A 26906-nucleotide genomic window follows, 5' to 3' on the forward strand; every position below is an offset into this window, starting at 1 on the left:
GGCAGACTCCGTGCCCCTGAGAGGTAGTGAGGAGAGGGTGGGCTGCTGCCTGCCCCCCGGGGGGCTGCAAACTGGTCAAGTCCCTGAGAAGCCCGTGGGCGGCCAGCGCCGCCTGGGAACCGCAGCCGCCCTGTGGCGGAGGCCCAGCCCCTGTCTGGTCAGATCAGAGCCCCTCGCTGGTCCGGACGATTTCCATCACATCTCTCCCCACAAACGACGTGTCCCCATCACAGAAAGACTTAACTGGATCTTGCGCGGTAAAGCAAGAGGGTACACTGAGAGCGGAAACGCCCACAGGAAGTCCCCTGAGGTGTAAAGGACCCTCTGGAGTGAGGGACCCCTGGAATGGCCGAGTCATCTATGCCCACCGCGTATCACGAAGGGGGTTGGCCAGAGAACAGAGAGTGGGCAGGGGGCCTCCCCCACGCAGAGAAGTTCACCTACTGACAAAGGGAGCCCCAAACAACCCTTGCAATAAACTTCCCACTGTTTGCTGCTGTGTCACTGCCACCGCCCTTCATCTGTCTGCGGGACAGCGGGGAGACAGAGGGGCAGGGAACCCAGAGAGAGCAGGAGGAAGCAGCCACAAAGAGGCCAGGACAGTAGGCTAAACGTCAGAGGCTCTGGAAGAAGGGGAGGGATAGAAGAAACGGCCAACTTGAGGTCTCCAGACGGTTTCTAGCACCTGCTTCGCATGGGCGCTGTACCTGATGGACACCTGTGCCCCCGTCTCACTGTGTCCAGTCTTCTTTTCCACAGGAGCCAGTTCAAGGATCACCTCCTCCAGGAAGCCTTCCCCGACTAACCTTAGCTGTTGCATTTCTGCTGAAGCTGGGAGCTTCCAAACCGTCTTATTTTGTGCTGGCTGGTGTTATTGTTTAGCTGCTGGTATGTTCTTAAGGTGGCTATTCCTCTCCTGACTTGGACTGGAAGCTTCTCAAGAGCAGAGCCTCCATTTCTTCCCTGTGTCTGTGTCTACCCACCCAACTGGATAGAGACTGTCAAAGGGATTGGGATAAGGCCTGGTCCTTTCCTCTCTGGGGACTTAACCCTGAGGCATCAGATTCCAGAGGGCCAGGGCAGGTGACAGGACTAAGGGGAAGGGGACAGGACAGGGGAAAGCAAGCGTGGGAGTGAGCAAAGGCCAGAGGCACCGTCATCCCAGGAAAGCCTCATAGTCCATATACCAAACCAGCTGGCCAGAACTAGGCAGGACCCCCGAAATGGGCCACTTCTTAGGCTCATGGCCCACGCGGCTCACCAGCATGGTGATCTCCCGCTTCATCCTGCCCATGACCAGGATGGCCACCTTGCGGGCACGGTTGATGAGCGGCAGGCTGAGGCTCATGCGCTGGTGCGGCTTGGAGGGGCTCCTGGTCAGCACCACTGGCTGTGGGCCCTCCAGGCCGGCGGGCGACTGTGGGAACAGGGAGGCCGTGTGCCCATCCGTGCCCATGCCCAGCAGCACCAGGTCGAAGCTGCTGTTGGTCACCAGGGCCGAGATCTCGCTGGCGTACATCTGGGCGCCCTGGTCCTCCTCGGCACAGAGGCGCTGGTGCAGGTGCACCGGCATGGGGTGGACGTTGTAGTAGGGGACCCTGACGTGCTGCAGCAGGTGCGCCTGCAGCCCCTGGAAGTTCGACTCAGGGTCGCGAAGCGGGACGCAGCGCTCATCCACCAGCCACAGGTGCGTGTGGGCCCAGGGGAAGCCGTAGTGCCGGGTGGCCAGCTGCTGGAACAGGGGCACGGGGCTGGAGCCACCAGACAGCGCCAGGTGGAACTCGCCAAAGCGCCGCACCGCCCGCATAGCTGTGGCCTCGATGTCATCGGCCAGCTTCGCGATTAGCTCCTCGGGCCAGGCCGAGATCAGCGGGCTGTCCCGGTACTTGGACTGGAGAACCTGGAAGTCGCTGGGACTCGGAGCGGAGCCTGGCCCCGGCACCAGCTGCTCTGGCTGCTGCTGGGAAAAGCGCAAGTGGGTGCCAGTAAACTGAAAGTCCAACAGGTGCCCGTTCTCAGCTCCTCCTGGGTAGAGGCGCGGGGCCTCGTGGGCCAGGCTGTCCAGCAAGGGGGTCCAGAAGGCCCAGGAGGCCAGCAAGTTCTCCGTGGTGATGAACGAGTCCTTGCGGCCGTGGAAGATGTGAGATATGAGGACAGAATAGGCGTCCTGCTCCCTCACGGGGCTGTAGGCATAGAAATCCGACAGGGGCCGGCCGAAAAGGTGGAGCCCAGGCCGGCCCTCCACTTCCTTCCAGCTCTCAGAGGGCAGGGAGGGCCGGAACAGGTTCCGACTGACCAGCACGGCGGGGCTGCCCAGCTCACCGTGTCCGATGTAGAAGACGATCTGCCGTGGCAGGCACTGGCTCTGGTCCGCCACCCAGCGCGCCTCGGTCTGGGCGCAGTAAGCCTGGTTCCGGAACAAGATCCGCACGTAGCCCACTCTCTCATCCAAGGCTTTGCCAGACATCAGGATGAAAGGGACGCCCTCCCAGCGAAGGTTGTCCATGTGAACGAGGATGCCTGAGGCGATAGGGGACAGCGGAGGTGACACTTGGGCACAGAGAGCCCAGGACTTCCCAGCACACCCACCTTCTCTTCCCTCCCTCCCCATCAGCCCTTCTCATCTCTGAGCCCCTCCTCTAGACAGGTGCCTTTGAAGCACCCCAGGCCTTGTCAGGCTCAGCCTTTCTAGCATCTACTCAATGCCCAGTCAGTGCTCGAAACGCAGCCTCTGGACCACCTCAGCCACCCCTCTGTGAGGCGCCTTATGGTCCTAGTCTCCCTGCCCCAGCAAAGAAAACTGAAGTCTCACGGTGGGGGGGTGGGGATACTTCCCTCCCACTCGCAGAGCACCCAGATGTGCCTGAGCCAAGGCCAGACAGGGGAGAAGGGGCGGGGCCGGGGCTCTGAGCCCACAGCAGGGTGGTGAGCAGGTAAGGGGGGGCGTGCGGGGGCAGGCACGTGGCAGTGGGAGCCAGGGGCTGAGTGCCCTCCTGACTCGGGTCCCCAGCCTGGTTTTCCCACATACTGCGTCCACATGATCCTGAGCACGTGTCTGAAGTTCACGGAACCTCTGGTTTCCTGACCTTGGAATGGGAGTAGTAATGCTGCCTGCATCCCGGGTCCGTGCCCTCAGGGATCTAGGAGGTGGCCTCTAGCCAGGGCCTGGCATGTCCTCCGTGCCCCACGGACAGCCGCCGCTCCCGGGGAGCAGCTTATTACCTGCAGCCTTAGGGGGCCGGGCCTCTCCGGGGGCGCTCTGGGCCCGGGAACGGTCCACAGCACGGCTCGGGAGGACGTCTGTCCGAGACTGCCTGCTGGAGGTGCCTCGGGCTGTGGCTGGACCAATCTGTAGCCTCCCTGGGGGGCTGGTTATAAGCAGAAGCTGGGTCTGACCCCAGCTCAGAGAGCTCCGGAGGCATGTGTGGATGCGGACCAAACTGAGACCGCCGCCGGGGGGCCCTTCACCCAGAACGACCCAACAGGTAAGCTGCAGCCGAACGACGGCGCAAGGCCAGAGAAGCGAAGGACCTTCCTCCTTGGCGATGAGCCCCCTTGTGAATATCCCACCTGGGGTCTCTTCCAACCCAAACCAAAGGGCGTCTGGACTCGGGAAGCTGTTTCCAGTGGGGGGCAGCCCCTGCGCGGCCCCGGGGCCCACCTGCGAAGGTTGGCGTCAGGCTGTGGAAGCTGTCTGGCTTCTGCTGCTCTCGGCGCACCTGCCCGCTGTACGCCTGGTACTGGCCCAGGACAGCACTGTCCTTGTGCAGGCCCCGCAGAGCCTGGAAGGCCTGGAGCTTGTGCCGCAGCACGGCCTCTGAGCTGCTGACGTTGTAGGGCAGCTCCATGGCCACGAGGGTGAGCACCTCCGTCAGGTGGTTCTGGAGCACATCGCGGATGACACCGTACTCCTCGTAGAAGCCGGTGCGGCCTACACGGGAGCGGGTGGGGAAGCAGGGGCTGTGAAGAATCAGCAAGGTACCCGACCACCCCGAGGCACATGCGGACCGCCCACCCTGCACCCCAGCCCTGCGCACCCACCCTGCAGCCGGCGACCTCAGACCCCGGGCCAGAAAGCTTACAAAAACGACTTAAGCCAGAGCCAACCTCAGCGAGAGAAGGAAGGAGGGTGTCTTTGAGCATTCTAAGTGAAGCTGTCAAACTCCTTGGGTCTTCCCAGGAATCTGCGTGGGGAAGGTCTGGTGCCAGCAGAGGCCAGAGGGCGTTTATTGGCAGATGTGAGGCCGGACCCCTGCCCCCCGCGTCCCGCCCCCAGCATCCGTCTGCAGGTGTGGTGCTGCTGGGGGCGGCGGCATCACGGCAAGGGCCTAGGCTCTGGTGTCTGAGTGTCGCTTAGGAATGTGTGATCCCAGGCATTTCCTGACATCTGGGTCTGATTCTGCACCCTACCATTAAATGGGGTAAACGGAGAGAGCCGGAACATCCACACTCACAAGATCATGATGCCGAGAGGAAGAAACATGCTCCCTTTGATAACGTGAAAACCAATTTTGAAAACAGGATATAAAGCGACTGGTGTATTTAGAACGTCAATAATTGAGAAACACAACTGGATATTGGAAATTCAATGGGTAGGTTTAATGAATTAAAAACAGGTGAAAAGGGGCGCCTGGGTGGCTCAGTGGGTTAAAGCCTCTGCTTTCGGCTCAGGTCATGGTCTCAGGGTCCTGGGATCGAGCCCCGCATCGGGCTCTCTGCTCAGCGGGGAGCCTGCTTCCTCCTCTCTCCCTGCCTGCCTCTCTGTCTGCTTGTGATCTCTCTCTGTCAAATAAAAAAATACAATCTTAAAAAAAAAAAAAAAAACAGGGGAAAAGAGTCATTAAAAGACAGATCTGAAGAGATCATCCTGAACGTAGGATAAAGGGACAAAAAGAACGCGCCCCCCCCCCCCACACACACACTATGCGTCTCCTTCTAACCTAAACAACAAACTGCCTAGAGAATCCGACCTGCATAGGAACAATAAAGAGAAACAAAGGAGTGACCTACCCAAAATCTGGAGAGAAAAAAGGATAGGATTTGGGGAAGGACACAATAAGGTTCCCTTTAAAAAGCAGCTTGGTGGGAACGTTGGGGTTTGCTCTACCAAACGTCTTCACGCTATGCATATTTAATAGGAATTCTTTTTTATCTCGTCAATGTTTAATTTAAACACGCAAAAAAAACAGCGGCCCCTGGTTTACACCTGCCTGGTCCCGCACACTGCCTTACAGGGGCCACCCGGGGTCCTCGGCACCAGCGCTGAGCCACCTGCCCCAGCCCGGCCCATGGTGCTCGCTCACTCCAGCTGGACGGCGAGCAGGACCGGCCATGACTGGCAGAACGTGCCCTGAATGCAGCCCAATAGGCCACGTGTCATGGGACAAGAAATTAACCGGGGAGTCCGCTCGCAGGAAGGCACCTTTGTCCTCAGCAGTAGGAGCCTGACTCTTTCGTTCTTAGACAGAACCTGACAATCCAGCCCAATGGTGCCTCCAAAACGCCAACCCCCCGCCGCCTCCCACCTCCGCCAAAACAGAGTCTGAGTACCCCCAGCCGCACAGGGTTCTGGTTTTCAAAGTTGTTACAGTGTGGCTGAGAAGACATCAAGAAAAGCCAATAAAATTCCAGTAACAGTGTCTATCAGTCCATTTACTCCTAACAAGCACGATCTGTAGGGAGGTCTCACTTTTCTTTTTTTCAAGATTTATTTATCTATTTATTTGACAGACGGAGACAGAGCAGAAGAGGGAACACAAGCAGGGGAAGTGAGAGAGGGAGAAGCAGATTTTCTGCCGAGCAGGGAGCCCAAACCGGAACTCGATCCCAGGACCCTGGGACCATGACCTGAGCCGAAGGCAGACACCCAACGAATGACCCACCCAGGTGCCCCAGAAGGTCTTACTTTTAAAACACAAATTTTAATTTTAAAAATACAAGGAAACTGGGATTCGGAGAAGTTAGGTAATTTGCCCAGGGCCACACAGCTGACAAAGGAGTAAAAATGAGACTGAACCCAGAGCCTGCCATTCTTACCACCCAAAGACCCCCTTTCGATGTCCCACTACTCCCACCTAAACAACCACACAAGCGAACATTAAACTCGGGAGGGGAGCTGCATGGCACAAGCACCAGCGGCTGGCGGGAGTGGCAGGGAGAGGCAAGCAGAGCTTTGCTGGAAGGATGGATCTAGGTCAAAGGTCAGGGACCCCAAAATCCTAGTGGAGCAAGTCACAGTGGGAGGAGCACAGGGCAGGGATGGTGTCCCTCAGGACCGTTAAATGCCTCAGCTGCAGTCCCATGGTGCCTCACAGGATAATGGGCCCCGCGTGACCAAATCTTCCAAATTTTTAGGAGAATATGAAGGTTTGGATTAAGCAGAATCTCGTGATTTTTTTTTAAAGATCCTATTTATTTATTTGAGAGCGAGAGATCGGGGGAGAAGGAAAGAGAATCTGAAGCAGACTCCACACTGAGCACAGAGCCCAATGGGGGGCTCGACCCCACAACGGTGAGATCACGACCTGAGCCAAACCAAAAGCCAGACACTTAACCGACGGAGCCAGCCAGCTGCCTCAGAATCTCGTGATTTTTAAGTGTGCACAAATAACTGATTTTTTTTAATGCTGTATATCTCAAAGAAATACATGTGTGAGTGGACTCTGCCCTGGGCCACATCCTAGCTGGGGTACACATCATGAACCAGAGGACAGAGGCCCCAACACACAGTGTGTCCGACAGCGGTAAGCCCGGCCTGGCAGAAGCAGTGGTCTGTGATTCAGAATAGCAGAAATCCAGAACAGATGGAAAGGGCCTTGTAAACGAGGCTGAGAAGTCTCCGGGGCTATTAAAAGTTCTTTACCTCCACCGGTTAAACAGAATTACCACGTGGTCCAGCAATTTCACTCCTGCGTGCATGCCCGAGAGAAATGAAAACGTACACGCACGCAGACATCAGCACACACGCTACTCACAACGGCCGAGGACTAGAAAGAACTCAAATGTCCATCAACTGATGACGGATGGATAAAATGTGGTCTACCCAATAGTCTGTTGGACGTTATTCCCAAGAACGACAGAAGTCCTGGTGCATGCTGCCATGCAGACGCACCCAGACACCGTGCCGGACGCCGTGCGCTCAGCCAAACCCAGAAGGCCCCCGCGGTGTGAGGCTGCCTGGACGGGACATGTCAGGAACAGGCAGATCCAGAGACACAGAAAGTGGGTCGGCGGTTGTGCAGGGCTGGGAGCGAATGCGGATGAGGATAAGGGGTGCAGGGCTTCTTCTGAGGACAACACAAACATTCTAGGGTTGCCTGTGGTGGCTGCCCAGCGGTGAGTATACTAAAATCCACTGCACTGTATGTTTTAAATGGGTAAACTGTCTGATATGTGACTAGTAACTCAAGTAAGACTTTTTCAAGCAAGTGTGAGAGCAGGAAGGGGAACCACGACAGAGGCGCCGTGGAACTCGGCCCTCTCCCACCCACCTGCCGGACGAGCTTACAGTGAGGGGCCTGGTGGTGATGCAACCAGCAAGGCAGCATTTGGGGCAAATCCGGGACGTAACCAGGGCCACAGAAAATGAAGTGACAGCAAAACGCAAGGAATCAGTCAGGAGATGAATACAGGCTGTGTGGAGGCCGATCGGGGTCGTGACCTGGAGTGTGGTCGGTCTCTGGAGCTGGGAGGTACGGGTTCACGTACCTGCTCTGTCGCCTTTCATCTCTGCGACCCCATGTGAGCGGTCCTCACTCACTCGTAAGTGGGGGACAGTGGCATCCCCCCCAGTAGGGCTGCTCTGAGCAGTAACGAGTTAACCCATGTACGGGGCTGGGAACGGTGCCTGGCACACAGGAGGCGCTGGGAGGTCCCCGCTAGGATCTGTGTTATTATAGGAACTGCAAGAGAGGGGCTACCGGCCAGGCGACACAGGGGACCGTCACCATCTGGAAATAAAGAAGTCAGAAAACGCAGCTGGTGTTTCCTGAGAGAAATTCGATGACAGTTTACATTCGAAATCTGCTGAATGTGCAGTGGTGACGGTATCGAGAAGGCCGCAGGCAACGAAGGCTAGAGATATCCTGGATTTCGTGAAATCCCAAATGCCCACGATGGCAAAGGCATCGCTGTTTTACAACCGCTAAGAAACAGACGGGCCGCTGGCCACGTCAACCACGGTGTCCCACCAGTGGTACGTGCAACTTCAGAGATGGTCAAATGGGGGGGGGGGGAAGTGTCCTGGAATCAGTGAATTACAGGTTTAAAAGTATAAATGGGATATTTAAAGAACATATGAATTTTGGATGGAGGAACACAGCAGGATCCCTTAAAAGCCCTGTTATCTGTTTACTATTCATTAGCTTAGCAAACCCCTCAGTAGCCCTCCTCCTATTTTTATCCTCTCTCCACCCACGGGGAGAACGCGCTTCACAGGTCTGCCACCCGCTGGGTGAAAGAGAGCTTCCTTTACTCCTTAATTTCAAGCTTCGGGGGGGCGCCTGTGTTTAGCACAACCTTCCATCCCATCCTGGTTCCTTCTGCCTTTTCGCCTCTGCCGGAGAGACAAGCACAGGACAGGAAATCAAGTCAGGGGCCCCGCTCTCCTGACAATGCCAACTGCTCCGGCTTTTTCCCTAGTGACCACCAATTATTGTGGCTGATTTTTCCTGAAAATGATCTATATTGACTCCTGCTATCCTTTCCTAGACTGAAAGCTGAGGGTGAAAAACCCACTGATGGATGAACAAGGACAGACAAAGTCTCGACATTGGAAAAGTGGAAGCAAGCCCTCCAACAGCCCGGCTTCCCCACGGCTCAAGTCCAGCACCGTCCAAGATCACAAGATCGCAACATCACCGGCATAAGAGACCCGCTTTGCCCCTCAGCTGTGCTGCCCCACAAACCTTCACGGGTTAGCATCCCAACGAAGGCAAGCGAAGCAGTGTCCCACGTGCTTAAAGACGACTCCCACGGGGGGCCTGGCTGGCCCAGCTGGTAGAGTGCACAACTCCTTATCTCGGGGTTATGAGTCTGAGCCCCACGTTGGATGTAGAGATTACTTAAAAATATGAGCTTAGAAAAAGGTGGGGGGCCTCTGGATGGCTCAGTCATTAAGCATCTGCCTTCGGCTCAGGTCATGATCCCCAAGTCCTGGGATCGAGCCCCGCATTGGGCTCCCTGCTCAGCGGGGAACCTGCTTCTCTCTCTCTCTCCCACCCCCCTGCTTGTAGCCCCTCTCTTGCTGTCTGTCAAATAAATAAATAAAATCTTAAAAAAAAAAAAAAAGAAGAAAAAGAAGAAGATGATTCCCACAAACCCGCCAAACTGGCAAGGACAGGAAGGACAGCAGCACCCCATGCAGGCAAAGCTATAGGAAAACTAGATACAGACACACTGTTGCAGATGTTCTAGAAAACAGTCTGATAAGATGCAACACGAGCTACAAAGTCATTTCCACCGTGTGGCCCAGTAATTCCACTTCAAAAGCATACTCAAACAGAAAATATTTTTTAATGCTCATAAATGTTCTAGAATGACAGTGGTTGAATAACTTTGTGAATATGTCAACTACTGAACTGTACACTTTAAGAGGGTACATTTTATTTATTTTTAAGATTTTATTTATTCACTTGACAGACATGGATCACAAGTAGGCAGAGAGGCAGGCAGAGAGAGAAGAAGGGAAGTAGGCTCCCCACTGAGCAGAGAGCTTGATGCGGGGCTCGATCCCAGGACTTGGGGATCATGACCTGAGCCGAAGGCAGAGGCTTTAACCTACTGAGCCACCCAGGCGCCCCTAAAAGGGTACATTTTATGATATGTGAATTATATCCTAATTTTTTTGAGGCTTGCAACGTCTTATTTAAAATAACAAAAAATGAAAACAGCCAGAACACCTTATAATGGGGTGATTCATTTCCTGTGACACAAAAAGAACAGAAACACAGAGCTTATACGCTGTACAGACTGTCGAAACATGGAAGTTCAAATACACATTCACATACATATATGAGACAGAGAGAAGCTATCAGCTGAAGGATGGACACAAAGGAGCATTACAGACCAACGAGGGTCTATACATCAGCCAGCACGGTCACAGAGAAGTCACGGGGAACCGCGGAGAACACTGCCACTCCCTCTCCTTGTCAGCTTGGCAGAACAGCATTCTCCTCTGTCAAGTATTTCCATGTATGTGATTTCATTTCATCCTTAAAACAACCCCGAGAGAGGTAACGGGGGCTACCATCATCATACAGAGATGTGCTGCGGAGCACACACTTCAGAACCGGGACCAGAAAGCCCCTCCCCACTGCCTCCGCGCTGTGGGAGATCTGGATCTTCCCAGGAAAACACGGAGTTAAGAACAACAAAACTGAAAGCTCGCTGTGATCCCCAGGACCTTCGGGGATAACTAAGAATAAAAAGCAGGGAGGGCCGATGAGAGAGCAGGTCTGCTGGCTGGCGGGTGCCCTCTCCAGTCAGGAGGCCTGGCAGCTCCCTGAGCTCACCCTGAAGACAGCCCTGCAGGAGGGGACGCACCAGGCTGGACGGCGGGACAGCAGGCACGCAGCTGGGAGGACCCAGGCCGCCTCGGTCCCTGTGCGAGAGGCACGACGCAGCCACTCTGACCCTCAGAGGTCAGTATGCACCACGCTCCTTCCCCCCTGTGGGAATAGGGACCCTCCCAAGGCAGGGACAGCTACACCATCCTCAGGAAGTCTCCCTCTTTCTTCCTGCCAAAAAAAAAAAAAAAGCCTTCCACGCAGAGCAGAAAGTAGGGCAGCAAAGAGACGCAGAGACACTCCGAGCACATCCTGGCAGGAAGGCCAACTGCCAAGGGCCTGGACAGACCCTGCAGCCACAGGCATAATGATCAGAAACTGGGGTTCTGAGGGGCCACAGACCTTGGATCACATCCTGCGCCCCCAGAAGAGAGGGCAGCCCAGCCTGGACGGCTGTTCCTCGGGCCACTCGTGACGCAGCCCTCCGTCCCACGGGGCCCCCCAGTGGCCACAGTGAGGGCCAGCAGGGGTCCTCTCCACCCCGCCGCTGAGTGGCCCAGCCAAGGTCACTCCTTGTACAGCCCAGGGTGCTGCAGCTTCAGGACGGCCCAGCCCCCCGGGGTTTCTGTGGCTCTGAGAGCGGTGCCCCAGACGAGACTGAGAGGAGCAGGGACCTGGGACAGGGAAGGATGATCTTCCCTTCCTCCCCCCTTCCTGCTCTCTTCCTCCTGCTGTGCGGTGACAAGGCAGGCAGGCGACTCCAACTCCAGGCTGCGGCAGGGAAGGAGAGAGCTGCTCACACAGCGCCACAAGGGGGGCAGCCCGCCTCATCCACTCGGATGTTTAGGGGGTGAGAGGAGACATCCAAACGACCTTGCCGCTCGGAAGTCCCCTTCCCAGGGCCTGCAGCAGCTTGGGACCGGAGTGCTCCTTTTCCCAGGCCTGGCGTGCCACCAACACGGTTGCCAGGCCCCCCAGCAGCCTCCCCGCCCAGGAGTCAGCAAGGGCTGCGCAGGCCCCGGGCAGGGTGGGGGATCCGGAGAAGGGAGACCGCCGCCGCACTCTGCCCTTCTGAAGCTTCACATCAGACTACCGGGCTCTAAACCCCGCCTCCGAAACTTCCAGACCACGCTCAGTCTCACTGCAGCAGCTCGCCTGCTAAGCACACTGAACCACAGCAAGGCATGGTGACCTCCAGCCGGAGCGCAGTCCTTCCTCCTGCCTGCTTCCCATCCCCAACCCCAGGAGAAGGCACAGCCCAGGCCCTGATGTGCTGGTCACAGGGCTCCCTGGCCATGGGAGGTAGCCGCGGGGCCCACATCTCCTGCCCTCCTCTCCCTCCAGCCTCAACTAAAGTCTGTCTATAAGGGGCCCTGAGAGACGGGCTCTAAAGCAGGACCCAGAGGGGACAGCGAGGATTAGTGTTTAAGCCCCAGAGCTGCACCAGGCCACTTCCCCAGCATGCAGAGAATGCTTGTCCTGCTGGGTACCCAACGCTCAGGAAACAGGGAGAACCCACTGTTGCCAGAGGCCCTACTTGCTGTGGGGACGAGCACAGTAGCGGGAAGTCAGCCCCCATTAAGCTGCTCTGGGCCCGAGTATGCAACCTGCAGGCAAACAGCCCGACCAAGGAGATCCAACCCCCAGGACAGCTGCAGTCCCACCGGCCATCTCCGACAAGCACGAGCAGCTGAAGCAGCCCGCTGGCCACCCCCTTACTGGTCCCAAGCCCCTCAGGGGCTAGTGGGTCCCCTGCTGCCTGCTTGCTCTGGGTCTCTGTGCCTCTGGGCTGAAGGCACAGGGCCCACTGACTGAAAAAGCCTTGTGCTTTGGAACATGGCAGCAGGGAGACCCTCTCCTCAGAACCCACACCCTGCAGGCAACTGGGCCTCTGCCTGGGTCCCACACAGCAGTCTGGAAGGCAGAGCCACTGTGCCCTCCCTCCCTGAGCACGGCTGTCCACTGCTCTCCAAACCGGAGATTCTCCCTGCCTCGGGCCAGGCCTTGGCAAATAGACCTGCCCAGGCCTCTGCCTGCCTTTCGGTCTTGCTTTCTCCTTTCCTTTTTCCAAAATCCAAAAGTACCTTTGCTGGGATGAGCCGGCCTGCCGTTTGCCTGGCCCCTGGCTCCGCAGGGTTCCCGCAAAAAAAAGAAAACAAAACCAAAACCTACAAATGACGTGAGAAACCAAAAGAGAAAAGGGGCGGGAGACTTGGAATAAGGGGCAACAGCACAACCAGTAGCCCAGACACCACGGCCCCTCCCCATCCCAGGGTGGGCACAGGAAGGACTTGCCAGAAACGGGGGCGGGGACCTAGTGTCCCAGCCCTGCTGGTGGCTGAGACAAGTCCAGGCAGAAACTGGTGCTGGCCTACAGAAGGGGTGACAGTGGCACCTTCCGAGCCTGCCCCAGGCTCTCAGCCCCAGGTCTGAAGCTCATCCCTCTGCAGATAAAGCAAGAACGAGGCCCAGTACTCGCCCCCACGAGGACACAGGCACAAGCAGGCTCAGCCTGAGCCCTGCTGAGGACAGGAGGGAAAGCTGGGAGGGTCCAGGCGGGTTCCTGAGACTCACAAAGGCTCAGTGCAGTGGGGAGAGGGCCTCTGTTCTGGTATGGGCTCCCGACCGGAGAAACCAAGCTCCTCTCGAAGACAGCAATGCTCTCAGAGCCCTGGCTCCCGGGCCCCCAGCCCTCCCACTGCCTGCCTGTGTGGTTCCTTCTGGAGTCTCTCCCAAGACACCCTCTCCCCCAGTGAACCTGTGCGGCGGCGGGGCAGAGCCGGGCCTCACACCCTCCGCACGGCCACCTTCCCCACACAGAGCCTCCAGCACTGGACACACGTGAAGGGAGGGAAGCTGGAGAGAGCAACCGAGGGAAGGAGAAAGAAGAGGAAAAGGCACATAGAAGGACGCGGACCACCCGGACCCCCACCTGGGCCTGAAGGGTCTGCCCAAGGGCACACTGTGGGGTGGGGACAGTGGCCTCGGACCCTCCAGCTCGGGCTGCAGAGAGCGGTCCCTGGGACAAACAGGAGGCAGCGGTGCCCAGCCTGGGGGCCAGAGCCAGACCGCACCCCGAGGGCCCGGCCCACCACCTCCTGCCCCGTGACCCTGGGCACGTCCCCAAACCGCACCTGTAGGCGGAGGCTAATGAGGACCCACCTCATTCGGCCCCTGGGGGTTCTGCCAGAAGAATAATTAGCTTTTCCTGTCTTGGGTAAGAACGGATGCTTTGAACGTAACAGCACGCTCCCAGCAGGTGGAGAAATCCCGGGCAGCCTCGGGAGCCGCGGCTGTGTACGCGCCGCCTCACCGAGTAGGGAAGCGACATGTGCCAGGGTCACCCGGCAGAGACAGGCCCCAGCCCCCAGGCCAGCGCCGCTCGTTCCCTCGGTGTTTGCTCGGCCCTCTGACGAGTGTGCCGGGGCCAGAAAGGAGGGGCCTGGCGCCCAGGGTCTGCGGAGACGCGCACAGGCCCAGAAAATACCCAGAAAAGCCTGGAGGGCACAGAAGGGAGGCTCGTGGCGCTCGGAGAGCCTGATGGGAGCCAACCTCGCTGAGAAGGCCCCCGAGCAGAGCTCCCTGAGAGAGCGGCAGCCGAGCTGGAACCCGCAAACAGGAGGGAGGGGAGACGAGGAGCAGGTGAGGAGAAGCATCGAGACAGCCGGCGCCCCCTGCACACGCTCAAAGTCCGAGGGGCCCTCACGCCACCCGGAGGGTCTGCACCGTGTCCACGTAAAACTCAGGTTAACTTCCAGGTCTGCGCTTCCGGAGGGCAGCGAGGACCACGAGGGCTTCGCCTGCAGGCGCCCCAGGGCTTAGCCCCGTCCAGAGCTGAGACCACACGCCAGCCGAAACCTCCCTCCCAGAAGCACCGGCCACGGGAGCCTTCAGCCCACCACCTCACCGGGCACGGGGCCGGTGGAGGCCACGGAGCGGGGGACCCTCACGCACCTTCTGCGTCCACGGTCTCCTTCATGATGATCTCCACCCGCTCCACATGGTGCCGGTTCCAGAGGCCGTCCAAGGCCTTGCGGTTCTGGTCTCGGAAGGGCAGGATCTGAGCCACGGCCTGCCAGGGAAGGAGACCGGTTACGCTGCCGGTTCTCAGGGTGAAGAACGAATCCCGACTCCAAGGAAGGGCCCCAACTCCTCTACCCCTGCTCCCAGGTGCTCTCAGGGGCCCTCATCCCTGGGCCTTAGGACGTCCCCGCTCCATGCAGACTCCAAGAACTGTTAAGTGACCTCCACAGGATCAGTAGCATTTTATTTTGCGAGGAAAAGCATATTTAAGATTACTTCTCTTCTATCACCATCAACGTCTCATAAAAGAAAGCTACTTTAACGCCAAAAAAAGGAGCAAGAAAAACTTCAGACTGGATGTATTCAGAAGTGCGCTTTTCTCATTTTCCCAGAAGCAAGGGAAAACCTCTCCGGGTCAGACCCTGATCTGAGGCGCACTCTTCGGGAACACCGCAGCTGCAGACAGGGCTGGCTAGAGGGCGACGCCTCTGTCCTGGAGGACTGGGAGGTGTTCCCCCACATGGCCCTGGGCCCACCAGCCTGGTCAGCACTGAGGAAGACAGCGCTGCGCGCTCTACTGCGGTTTCTAGGAAGAGACGCTCCAGAGGCACCTGGAGGGCAGGCTCGGAGCGAAGTGGCCAGCCGGCCCACCTCACCCGGGAGCTCAGCCCCAGGCTCCGCCACGGAACCGTACGGTCTCTGCTCACTGGAAGATCTTGTCGCCAGCCTTCTGGCTCAAAACAGGACTCAGGAAGACAGAGACACTGAGAAAAGGCAGATGGGTGTGGAATAAGTTCATTCTAATTCCCACCCCACGACCCACAGGAAGCCAGGCAGACACCTGTGCAGAGGCCACAGGGCAACGAGAAACAAAGCGCTGGCCATGCGGACGAGGGCCACTCGGACAAGGACCACGCATCCTGGCCTGGCTGCTCGGCTCTTCCTTCAGCCCCCCGCCACCTGCCCACCTGCGGGACAGCCACGGGAGACCGATTTCACAGGGGCTCTGGGCTGGGCCTCATCCCACAAGCAGCAGCGTGGCTGTGTCAATGGGGTCTCCCACGCCCAGCTCGCGCCATCCCTGGCGCGCTTCCCGCTGAAGCTCACCTGCTTGCCCAGGTAATGGTCCACCCGGTACATCTCCTCCTCTTGGAAAAAGCTCCCAAGTTCCGTGGCCAGCTGCTGGGCTGAGAGGCGGTCGTGGCCGAAGGGCTTCTCTAGGACAACCCGCAGCCAGGCGCCCGGGCCCGGGCGGCAGCTGCTGTTGATGCTGCGGGCAATGTCCGCATAGGCGAAGGGTGGCACCGAGAAGTAGAAAATCCTGCCAGCCTCCCGGAGGCCTTCGTGTTGGAGCTGTGCCTCGATGTCCTTGCTCAGGGCCATATAGTCCTCGCTCGTCCTCAGGCGGCGGTACTGGCTCAGCTGCCGGAACCGGCCCCTGAGTTCGGCACAGCGCTCGGGCGCCACGTCCTCAGGGCAGGAGAGGGACTCCAGGACCTTGGCGACGAACTCCTGGCCCTGCTCGGTGGATGTCAGAGCAGCCCCATGGAAGCCGAAACTGTAGCCCTTCCCCACCTCATCCAGGTACAGCTGGAACAGTCCCTGCCATAAGTATTTCTTGGCCAGGTCTCCAGTCGCTCCCAGCAGGATTATGGAGACATGTCCCTGGAGATCCTGGGCCTGTAGGCAAGCCAGAAGGACCATGCACACTGCCACTGCCAGCATCTTCCAACAGCCGGGGCACCTGGGCAGAGGTAAGGCACACAAGGAACAAGGAAGGATCAGACATGGGTCAGGTGCCTGGGATCTAGAGGTAAACACATTTCTAGGTCATCGAACATTTCCTGCCTGGCAAAAAACCACCACGTGTTTTCTCAGAAAAATGTTATAATCCCACAGCCTGCCCCTCCCTCTGCAGCAGCCTGGCTGCTACAGGGTAGGGAGCCTACCCTGGAAACAGGGACTATGCCCTCGAAGGTGGTAGGCTCCTTGCTAGAGATGGGCCAGTGTGCTGCGGGAAGCACCAGAGAGGCCCTCAGGGCAGCCGAGGGATCGGAGCCGTCCACTCTCCGACCACAGCTGGGCTCGCCTGTGAGCACAGGGTACCAGGACCTCTGGGGCAGCTCAGGCATAGGGATCAGGCCTTCAGGCAACGGGTCAGAACTATGAGAAGCTACCATCACCCCCTCTCACTCCTCCCTTTGTTTTTCCCACATTCTCCGGGCTCCGTGCACAAAATGATTGTCAGTAACTGCTACAGCGTAGTGATTAAAAACAAAGACGCTGGGGGCACCTGGGTGGCTCAGTCGGATAAGCGTGAGCGTCTCAGCTCAGGTCTTAATCTCAGGGTCGTGAACTCAGGCCCAGCGCTGGGCTCCACACTGCGCATGAGTTTAATTAAAATAAAATACTAAACCAAAAATATAATGTCTGGAACCAGCTGAGGTTGAATCCCAGCCCAGCTCCTTACTGTTGGACCTTGAACAAGTATTTAACCTCTCCGTACCTCAGTTTCCTCATCTGCAGTGGGGGTAACAGTGACCTACGCTACATGGGTATTACAGAGACAAATGAGTTAATATTTATAAATGCTCAGGACACAGCCTAGCACCCAGGAAGCACCAGAGAAGCAGCGGCTGTCCTGGTGGTCGGCCAATGACAGCAGCGGCACTCAACTGAGTCCTTATGCACAGAAGAGCTCGCTGCATTCAGAAGAAAGCCCTGGAAAAGGACCAGCAGAATGGATTCCGTGACAGATTCCCTTCCGCGGACAGCAAAGCCGAGGCTTGGGTGGCGAAGGGGCCCGGGCGAGGAAGCGGGCAGCCGGACAGGCACCGGGCTCTCTGTCCCCCGAGCTGCCACCCAGCAAATGCCTGCCGCAGCCTCCCAGAGGGGGCCTCCCCCTGGGCTGGTTTCCAGCCTCGCTTACAGCAGCTGACACACAGGAAAAGGCCAGAGGCCTCGGACCTGCCACAAAGTCACCAGCGAATTTGCTTTCCCTTGCCTTCTGCTGTGCCCAAGGCTGTGGGGCTTAATGTGCCCCATTCCTACTCCTCAGCTCCCCTGTTCGTGTCCCAGCGAGGCCAGTGCTTTGGGGGAAAGGGAGAAGGGGTGACGGGGAAAGTCATGGTGGCCAGCCAACTCGGCTCTCCAAAATCACGGGGCACTGGGGCCCAGCCGGGGGTGCTGGAGCAGCAAAGGAGGACTCAAGATCACGGACAGCAGGCGTTCCCACATGAAGGACTAACCCAACCCTCGACCTGGAGGCTCTAATCTGTTGTTCAGGTAGGGAAACTGAGGTTTAAAGAGACACCTGGCCAGCCTGCCTTCCTGCATGCCTACGCTGTCCTCCATCCTGAGGGACTGGAGGTGCCCTCTGACAGCAGCACCCCCCAGCCCACCTTCCCCTCCGCCTCATCTCTGGGTCAGCGGCCGAACCAAGGTGAGGGCGCCACAGCAGTGTCTGCACACCAGACACGTCCACCACCGGGGCTCTAAGCGGAGGCTCCCGGGACCAGCTGAGCGGCCTCCCGGGCTTCACCTTCCACTCTCCCCCCACCTGCACGCCCATTCCCAAATCAGACGGGCCGCGGGACCCTTCTACTTTCTTCTCCCGCTTCCCGATCCCTGTCCTTGGCCCTTCGTGCGTTTCTTTCTGAACTGGCAACTGCCCCTGTCCGGAGGGAAGAAGAAGCTGCAAGGTCAGTGCGGGAAAGAGGCGGCGAGAAATCTGAAGCCCGGAGAAGAGGCCGGAGGAGGAGGAGCCTCCAGCTGGCAGGCTGCGGCTCAGGGCTCCTGATCCGGCACACGACGTGCCAGGGACAAGAGGAGGAGCTCGGGAACCTCAGAGAGCCCGGACAGGCAGGTGAGGGAGCCCCAGGGGCCAGGACCTCTACCCCCACCCCAGAAGACTGCCGAATCGGCACGTCCCAAAGCCGGAGCCCCCAGTCACCGTGCCCAGCCGTTTCCGCAGTCCAGTGCAGGAATGTGGCATTTCGAGCCGAGGACAAGGCCCAAGACCACCTCCTCTGAGCTGTGGGATCTACTTAAGTCCCCTGCTCAGTCTGGGCCCTCATTTCCTAACTACAGAACGGGGCCGATACCACCAAACTGAATGGGGGGTTGGAAGGATGAGCTGAGGTGACACGGGTGACAAACCCCTGCGTTGACTACCCGATAAACGGAAGGTCCCTCGTGGCTCCTAAGGTGGGGGGGGGACACAGCGCCACTAATGTCAGAAGAACCTGCGCACGGCCCCCGTCTCAGGGGCTGCAGAGGGCAGCGTGGAGGGACAGACTGGCTTTCCCGTCCCACTGCCCAGCTCCATCCTGATGCCCTGACCTGCAAAGGAGCGGCCAGCGACGGGTACAGCTGTCCTCCCTGCTGCCCCCACAGGGACATAAACAGGCTCAGAGGAGCCGCCCGCCCAAGTCAAGATCGGGGTCCCAGCCTGGGAGCAGGGGAGAGGCCACAGGGAAGGCAGATGGCTCCGACCCCCACCGCTGCTCTCGCCTCTGGTGTGCCGAGAGGTTCTCGAAGGTCCTTCCGAGGCCCTGCCTCCCGCCTCCTGCCTCCCGCCTCCTGCTCCGGGAGAACAGGCCTGGGGACGCCTCCTAACATTACACACTCAAGCCGGGACTGCCATGAGTGGTTTCTATTTTTAATTAACAAGTCAATAAGAAAACCGCTGCTGGAAAAGCTCCGGCCCGGAAGGACCGCGGGCCCGGCCCAGGCCACTGCTCCTCGTCTACGACAGGAAGACACTTGGCTGGAGGACCGCCACCTGGCTGCCCCCAGATCCCGAGCTTTCCACGGAAAGGAGACAAGCCCCCTCCTATCGGGGAGAAGACAGCTCCACCTGTCCACGGGGCAGTCAGGGGCTGAGACTTCAGCCCCGCGGCAGGGCCAGGGAAAGAGCACTGGGCGGGGAGCAAGGAGCGGCTCACTTGTGTCATTCAGAAGTTCAGACAAACCTCTCTGAAGCTTTACCTTCAGGAAGGAGGCGGTTTCGTTTATAACAATTGTTATTCAAGGTCCTTGCCAGAAACACGGCACCAGGAAGCGCACGCACGCGGCTGTGGGGCCGGAGAAAGACCTTCTTCGGACAGGCTCCTCTTAGCAGCAGGCCTGACTGCAGCCACAGTCGGGGGCACATTCCATGCCCCCAGCCCAGCCCAGCCAGAGGGGGGGCTCCCATCAGGCATCTGGCAGACTCACCTTTTAAAGTACAGCTCGGCCAACATTCCCAGAGCTGTGAGACTGACCTGGCCAGCCAGAGGGTTTGGATCAGAGTCAGGGTTCCCGCGTTAGTTTCTGGGGAGCACCCCCGCAGCCGTGCCTGACCCGTCCGAGCACGGACACAGCGTGTGCTGGCGCTCCCGGGGCAGGGTGGTTTCCCGTGAACCGCGGGAGGAAACGGCTCTGGTCCTCTATTCCCAGCAGACGAGGGGCGGGAGAAAGGAGCGGGGAGGTAAAGGTCGGCGGCTGCTGCAGCCCTGTTTTCTTTCCCAGTGCCACACTGACACCTTTGACCTCTACCTTCTGTTTGCCGAGCAGGAAGGAGGGACGTTTTCTCCAAATCACAGCCTGGGAGTTTGGAATTTTTTTGAAAGAATGCGTGGGAGTAAAACAAGACTTCAAACTGAAGATCATTTCTAACCAAGGGGGGGTGGGGCACATGCCTAGTCCCCTCTATGATCACTGACTCCAGGATTTTTCCTGTGTTCGGGCCCATCGGCACCAAACACAGCCATGTTTGGTGCAAGTCAAGCCCTTCAGCTGCTGTGAGACCTGTACCCCTTCCCTACTTGTCCCCCTGGGGGCGAGACTGGGGACAAGAGTTATAAGACCAGGCTCTGGGAACCTTTTCCCTCCCTGATCTCAGAGAAGCCTTCACCTATCACCTCTTTCGTTGTCTTGGGTGTCCATGACCCCAGGGGTGTGCTCAAGCCACCCTGCACCGGGACACAAGATTCAACTGCTGCACTTCCAGGAATTTTTCAAGCTAGGTATTAAATACAGCCATTATTAAAAACCAAATCACGCAAACTTATAACCAAATAAACTGTATTAAAAACAAAAGTAATAAATGCTTATTACTGCTCATCGTTTCCTAATTATTTGACTGCTTTTTCCTCTCCACCCGTGCTCCTGACATTATTGGCAGCTGTGGCATCCGTAAGGTGAAGATATTCCATACTGGGAGGCTTGCCATGGCCAGCGCAAGAATATTGCACCACAGATATTGGCAAATGCTGTAAATCGGGCTCCCTCCCCATCACCAACCCGTGCCCCCGCTGAGTCGTTACACATTTACCAGCACACAACACCAGGCCTTCGTCTCCATTCTGGGCTCTCTCCCCCTCAACTCCAGGCTCACATAATCAGCCGGTACTCCGACGCCAACAGCTGCGTGCCTACAAGACTTAACTCTGTTCAAAACTGAACAGACTTCTCCCCCAGCCTGCTCCAAATGCAAATTTCCCCAGCCTCAGTAAATGACGACTCTATCCTTCCAGGTGCTGAGGGCAGAAACTTGGCGGCGGGGGGGTGGGGGGGATGTCGTGGGATCTGTTAGCACATCCTATAATTTCTGTCACCAAAATTTACACAGAACACAACTTCTCACCACCTTCCGCCACCGCACTCTGCTCCCAGCCACCATCACCTCTGTTTGGATTACTGTAGGCATCATCTCATTGGCCTTCCGTTTCTGTCCTTCCCCGAACATGACATTCAGTGGCCTTTTTAATGGCCCTCCACCTATTACCTCCTTGATCTCTTCTGCCACTTGCCCCTCTCTAGGCTCCAGCTTCCCATCCTCCTGCCTCAGGGCCTTTGTACTTGCTGTTCACTCTCCCTGACCTACTTTTCCCTGCTGATGTCCACACGCTTCACTCCCTCACTGACTTGAATTCTTCGTTGAAATGTTACCTTCTCCGTGAGGCTTTCTCAGCCGACTCCAGAAAACTGCAAACCTCCCACCCCCATCCCGCTCCCTGCTTTCTCTCCGCAGCACGTATCAGTCTCCAATAGACTGACTATGGAAAGTGTATTTGTTTGGTTTATTCTCCACTGCCCCTTCCCTCAAGAATGTAAGTGCCAACAAGGGCAGGGGGTTTTGTGTTTATCTTCAGTATCCAAAATGGGGCCTGGCACACACAGAGGTTATGCACACTCTAAGGATGTGTTGAATGAACCAATAAATCCCATCAGTAGAAGGCTCCTACCACCTGTGTAGGAGCCATTTGCATCTAAACGATGGCACGAAGGAAAACGTGTCTACAGCTGGCCTCAAGCAGGCACCCAGGCTCAGCAGCTTCCTAACTCTACCACCACTATTACTAGTAAGAGAAACATTTACAGAGTATTTCCTATACGCCGGACACAAGAGCTTCACATCCATCACTGCAGTTAAATTCTTGCCACAACCTATGAGGCAGGTATCATTATTATGCCCATTTATAGAATGAGTACAGAGGAAAGCAAAGTGCACCGAGGGGAAAGTGACGGCAGCTCAGAGGTGATGGGATGTGAACACAGGCCGTCTGGCCTCAGCACAGACCTCCCACCTACCAGGAAAACACGGGACCACAACCCCAAGCGGTGAAATTTAAAACACTGTATTGGTGTGGACACCGATTCTGCTCCAACAGGGGTGTACAGAGTCTATTTCTCTCGTGTGTTGCAACCACGGAGTAGGAAAACAAGTGGATAAGAAACAGAAAACGGGCAATCCCTATAAAGCATGTGGCACGACGCTTGGCATACGGTAAGCACCCCAGAAATGTTAGCTTCTGTTATGATTAAACCAACAGCAGCATGGGTAAAGGTACTTTTCTCGCTAGCTTCTTGGAACGGCTACAAGATGAAGCGAGCAGCCCAGAAAAAAAATGCCAAGGAACAGCTCATCAACAGCTTCATGACCTCCCAGTCATACTGACAAAAAAAAAAATCAAAGACGTACTATGTTAAAAAGGTTCAAAATCCCCACCCCAGCCCTTGAGGGATTTATAATCTGGCCTTAAGAATAGGGGCGTAAACCCCTTCACTCTGTAGCCATAGGCCTTTCACCTATTGACCCAGGGCCCCTTCTCCAGCTGTGAAATGGGGATCCATCCACCTCATTTTAACATTGGGCCAAAAAAGCTCAGATCATGGCTGTGAAAAATACTATAGGGGGCAATGGTGTTAAGAGCTCTCCCAGACAGAGAGCCACCTGGCTCCCAACTCAGGGAAAACAAAAAGCAAAAACCAGACTTCCCGCTCTGCCCCTGGGTCAGGGTCTGGCAGAATCCACGAGGAAATCTGGCATCCGACCTGACATCTTACCTTGTTCAAATTCCACCAATAAAGTGAGAAGTGCCTAGGCCACTGATGACCACAGGTGCCTCTTGGCTTCCCTTTTAGATGACCTAAGACCATCTGACTGTAAAAGTAACTTAGCGAACTCCAGTCTTTGGATAAAAATAACTTGAATGTTTGCCTAGAGTGGTTATTGGTTGGGCAGTCATGTACCTCAAAGAAAAGTTACACAAAGTACTCTCGGAAAAATGAGCTCTGTTCGTGCCAAACAGGGAGCATTTTCATCTCAGGTGCTCCCAAAACTTCCCAAAACATTAGCCTCATAAGCTCTAAAAGTCTGCCCACCATCCATCACCGCAAAGAATGTAGAAAATAATTTAAAATATGCCCACTCTACACCCGTCTCCCCCAGTCTGCTCCCTTTCATGAGCCACGGGCCCCGTTGGGAGGACAGGGGGTTGGGTGGGCAAAGAATTTAGGTTTATGATCTTTCCAGAAGTTCTCACTTCCGACTACATTCAAGTTTAAGCGCGCTGGTTTTCAGAGATGCAGATAGGTTCACGTCTGGAAAACTATTCACTGGATGGGGTCTTGCCAACGCTGACTGAAACCTGAGGGCTAATGCCGAAGATTAAGCTGATCCCAGGGGGAAAGGCACCAGAGTTCCTCCTCTGGTCGAGCTGCCTTCCAGAAAGCCTAGGGGCCTGGCTGCCCCCTGCAACCAAGGGGTCTGCAGGGGAGGAAGTGAAGGATTTATTTCGAGGGCGCGGGGCTGGGAGGGAACTCGGGCAGACGCGAGACGCTTCCCAGCCAGAAGCCCGAGGAGCTCCCGCCGCGCGCGCCCAGCCTCCTGGGCCACGGGGCCCACCGACCTCGGGCTCGGCCCCGCGCGAGCGCGCAGCCGCCGGCCGCTACCAGCGACGCCCGCGGCCGAAGGAGCCGGAGACCAAGCGGGGGAGGCAGCTTACTTCATCTCGCCCGTCACTGCCGGCCACTTCTCCGGGAAACGTGGGCGGCGGCGCTGGGCGCGGGACTCGGCGGGCCGGGCTCGGGCCAGGCCGGGGCCCCGCGCATCCTCTTCCGCAAGCGCCGCCCGCCCCGACAGGTGCGCGTCACGCGGCCCCGCGTCGGACGCGCGCTCGGGTTTCGCCGAGAGGAGCCGGGGAGGAGGGGCGACGGGCGCGGAGGGCGCGGGACCGAGTCCGCCCGGCCGCCCCTTCCCTGCCGCACCCGAGCCGCGTCGGGCCGCGCAGCGCGTGGGGCCCCGTGGGCCTGGGCCCCAGACCCCGGCGGCCTCGCGCGCGCGCAGTGGGGCGGCTCAGGAGCGCGCGCGCAGTCGGGTCCCCGGAGAGGGGCGAGGGGCGGAGGCGCGGGCGAAACCACGCCCCCCACTTCGGGGTCGCCGGAGCGGAGGTGGGGGAGGCGGGGCCTCCCGGAGGATTTCTCGGTTAGCGTGGATGGGGCGGGACTTCAGAGCCACGTGGGCGGCAAGCGGGCCGCCTGCGCTCCCGGCCTCCTGCCCTCCCCCCACCGCGCGCTGCGTTCCGCTGCGCGTCCGCGGCGCTGCCCTCTGAGATACTCAAATGGCCCGGGGAGTGGTGGTGTCGTGGAGGGAGCCGGGAGGCCGGGTGGCAGGGTCCTCCCTGGGACCTGGCGTGAGCTGTGGACCGGGTTACCTGACCTCCTCCGGCCTTGCTTTCTCCATCTGCACGAGCAGCTGGGCTCGTCCCACTTCTGACGCCCCGAAGTGGTGATTCAGGGGTCGCAGAGCACGCTAGGGCCATCTCTGCTTACACCCATGTGACCCGAAGACCCAAACCTGTACAGTGGGGGCAGGGAGACGGTGTGCCTCAGCGGGGACCCGGCCTGTGACAAGTACTCAGTAAATGGGCGCTTGCACCTGGGTGGCTTTATTTGTAAGAGAGTAAAAGGGACTCGGCCTTCTCTGCAGGGTGGTGGCGAGGTGTGTACGTGAGATGACACGGTCCGCGGCTTCTTTCAGCATTCAGTGGACAGTGCGCCAGTCCTCTACCCCTGTCCTCACCACGGTCGTGCAGTATCTGACCCTCACCTCGCAGCCACCTCGTGCCTGCTTTTCTCCCAGCCCCATGGAGCTATCAGCGCCCCTCGTGGCGCCCCGCCGTGAGCGAGGCAGCTCCTCCTTCCCGAGTGAAGATCCTGAGTGACCTCGGGTTAACGAAGGCTGGGCCACCCAGGACCGCTTCCTGGATGTAGACCGCCCCCCCCCCCCGCCCCCTCATCCCTACTCCTGGAGCATCTTCTTTCTGTCCCTCCTCCAGACCCACCTTCCTCCCAACACGGGGACAGGAGAATGCAGGGTCACGTCTGCGGAAGGGTGCAGACCGCCCAGGAGGGGGATTCTGACCGAAGAGGAAAAGCCTGTAGCAGTTTTTTATTTCAGGAAGGTTCCTTTAGCGGTAGAGCATCAAGAACTAGCAGAGGGAACTTGGCAGTGGCCAGCAAAGCTGAGCGGGGCCAACAGGCATGATTACCACACAGGATATTGGGCAAGAGGGTTCCAGGAAGGCCGGGAGGCTGAAGGGGGTGGGGCCCCACTGTCACCAAGGCCAGGGGGCCATCTGGGGGCCTGCAGGGAGCTTCCAGGCCTCAGGAAGAATTGAGGCCATCCTGGGTGGGACCCGGGTGGAGGGTCAAGGAGCCAGGTACCCGCTGGGCTAGAAGGAGGCAAGAGGGTCTGGGGCAGGCCGGCCAAACAAGTCTGGATAATGCTCAGACTCGGGGCCAGGAGCCCTTCCCATGTTCTGTAACCCTGCATGCACCATGTCTGACACAGCTGTGTAAACTGAGGCCAAGGGAGGTATAGATAGGAGAAGGCAGGTGCCCAAAGACTGAGTTGAGCCCAGGGTATGTTTCCCAGGTCCCTAATATGACCATCACAAGGGTGATTTGTGGGTACCTTGAGGGCATTTTTAAAAAAAATACCATGGGGGCGCCCAGGTGGTTCAGTCGGTTAAGCATCTGCCTTCAGCTCAAGTCGTAATCTTCCCAGGGTCCTGGGATCGAGCCCCACATTGGGCTTCCTGCTCAGTGGGGAGCCTGCTTCTCCCTCTCCCACTCTCCCTACTTGTGCTCACTCTCTCTCTCTCTCTGTGTCAAATAAATAAATAAAATCTTAAATAAAGAAAATATCCCATAGCCAAGTCAAATTCTTTAAGTTAATGTTTTTAAAGATTTTATTTATTTATTTGACAGAGTGAGACAGATAGCGAGAGAGGGAACTCTCTCCCCACTGAGCAGGGAGCCCGATGCGGGGCTCAACCCCAGGACCCTGACATCATGACCTGAACCGAAGGCTCAGGAGAGGGAGAGAGAATCCTGAAGCAGACTCCCGGCTGAGCCCAGACTGCCATCACCCCCACCACACACAGGGGGCTTGATCCAGCCATTCCAAGATCATGACCCGAGCTGAAAGCAGGAGTCGGCCACTTAACTGACTGAGCCACCCGGGTGCCCCAGTTGCAAGCAGCTTATTAAGAAAATGCGTGTGCCCACTTAGGTGTGGGGGGACAGGGTCTGAGGACTGTCACGAAATGAACCTAGGATGTTCATTTCTGTTCTCCCACTGGTCCTTCCACTCCCGCACAGTGATCTTGTGATGTTTTCATTTCTCTACCCTCCTCCCTCACTTTCAAAGTCCTTATCTCGGGCTCATCCTGACTCTGTCTGATCTGGACCATTGCTTCGCTTTCTTTTCATCATGCAAACAATTTGGTCTCATTCAGGTGCAAGAGTATTGCCTCCCCCCAAACGCACAAACCTAAAACCTTGTCTATTTGGGCCTCTGACATTTGCCTCCCTGAAGCTTTTCTCATTTCTGTACTCCCAGCCGCTACAAGACACTCTAAGCTACATCACGGGGGTCCAGCTGAGCCCCAAGCACCCTGGGGGGAGTCAGAAGAAAGGAGCAATGCCCCCTGGGGCCTCCCGCGACCCAGACTGCGTCAGTGGCTTCCCACCTCTCCAGCAGCACCCTCCGGCTCTCTTCGTGAATCTGATTTTTTCCTCCTCCTAAACTGGGGAGTAGGCAGAAGT

The 26906-nt window shown here is 57.6% G+C and overlaps 1 protein-coding gene across 2 annotated transcripts; it reads right to left on the reverse strand.

Annotated features, from left to right (window-relative positions):
• Nucleotides 1-290: 290 nt before the first annotated feature.
• Nucleotides 291-24127, reverse strand: H6PD (hexose-6-phosphate dehydrogenase/glucose 1-dehydrogenase). Of its 2 annotated transcripts, none has more exons than XM_080800029.1 (5): nt 23801-24127; nt 15636-16272; nt 14460-14577; nt 3662-3931; nt 291-2520 (listed from the first exon to the last, which is right to left on the reverse strand). In XM_080800029.1, exons 1-5 carry the CDS (start codon nt 23803-23805, stop codon nt 1157-1159), a joined length of 2394 nt encoding a protein of 797 aa, XP_080656155.1. In that variant the 5' UTR covers nt 23806-24127; the 3' UTR covers nt 291-1156. The 2 variants fall into 2 exon arrangements, with proteins under 2 accessions (XP_080656155.1, XP_080656154.1); XM_080800028.1 differs by lacking the exon at nt 23801-24127 and adding an exon at nt 19746-19921.
• Nucleotides 24128-26906: the final 2779 nt, after the last annotated feature.

The sequence above is a fragment of the Martes martes genome (genome assembly GCF_963455335.1).
Source record: "Martes martes genome assembly, chromosome: 4".
Taxonomy (NCBI): Eukaryota; Metazoa; Chordata; class Mammalia; order Carnivora; family Mustelidae; genus Martes; species Martes martes.

Bases quoted from the DNA above. Each gene is read 5' to 3' on its own strand.
- H6PD (XM_080800028.1), bottom strand. From the start codon at position 19,771: ATGTTGGCCGAGCTGTACTTTAAAAG. The intron at 14,578-15,635 runs GTGAGCTTCAGC...CTTCCCTGGCAG, and splicing joins ACCATTACCTGGGCAAGCAG to GCCGTGGCTCAGATCCTGCC. The intron at 3,932-14,459 runs GTGCGTGAGGGT...GCTCCCGTGTAG, and splicing joins GGAGACCGTGGACGCAGAAG to GCCGCACCGGCTTCTACGAG.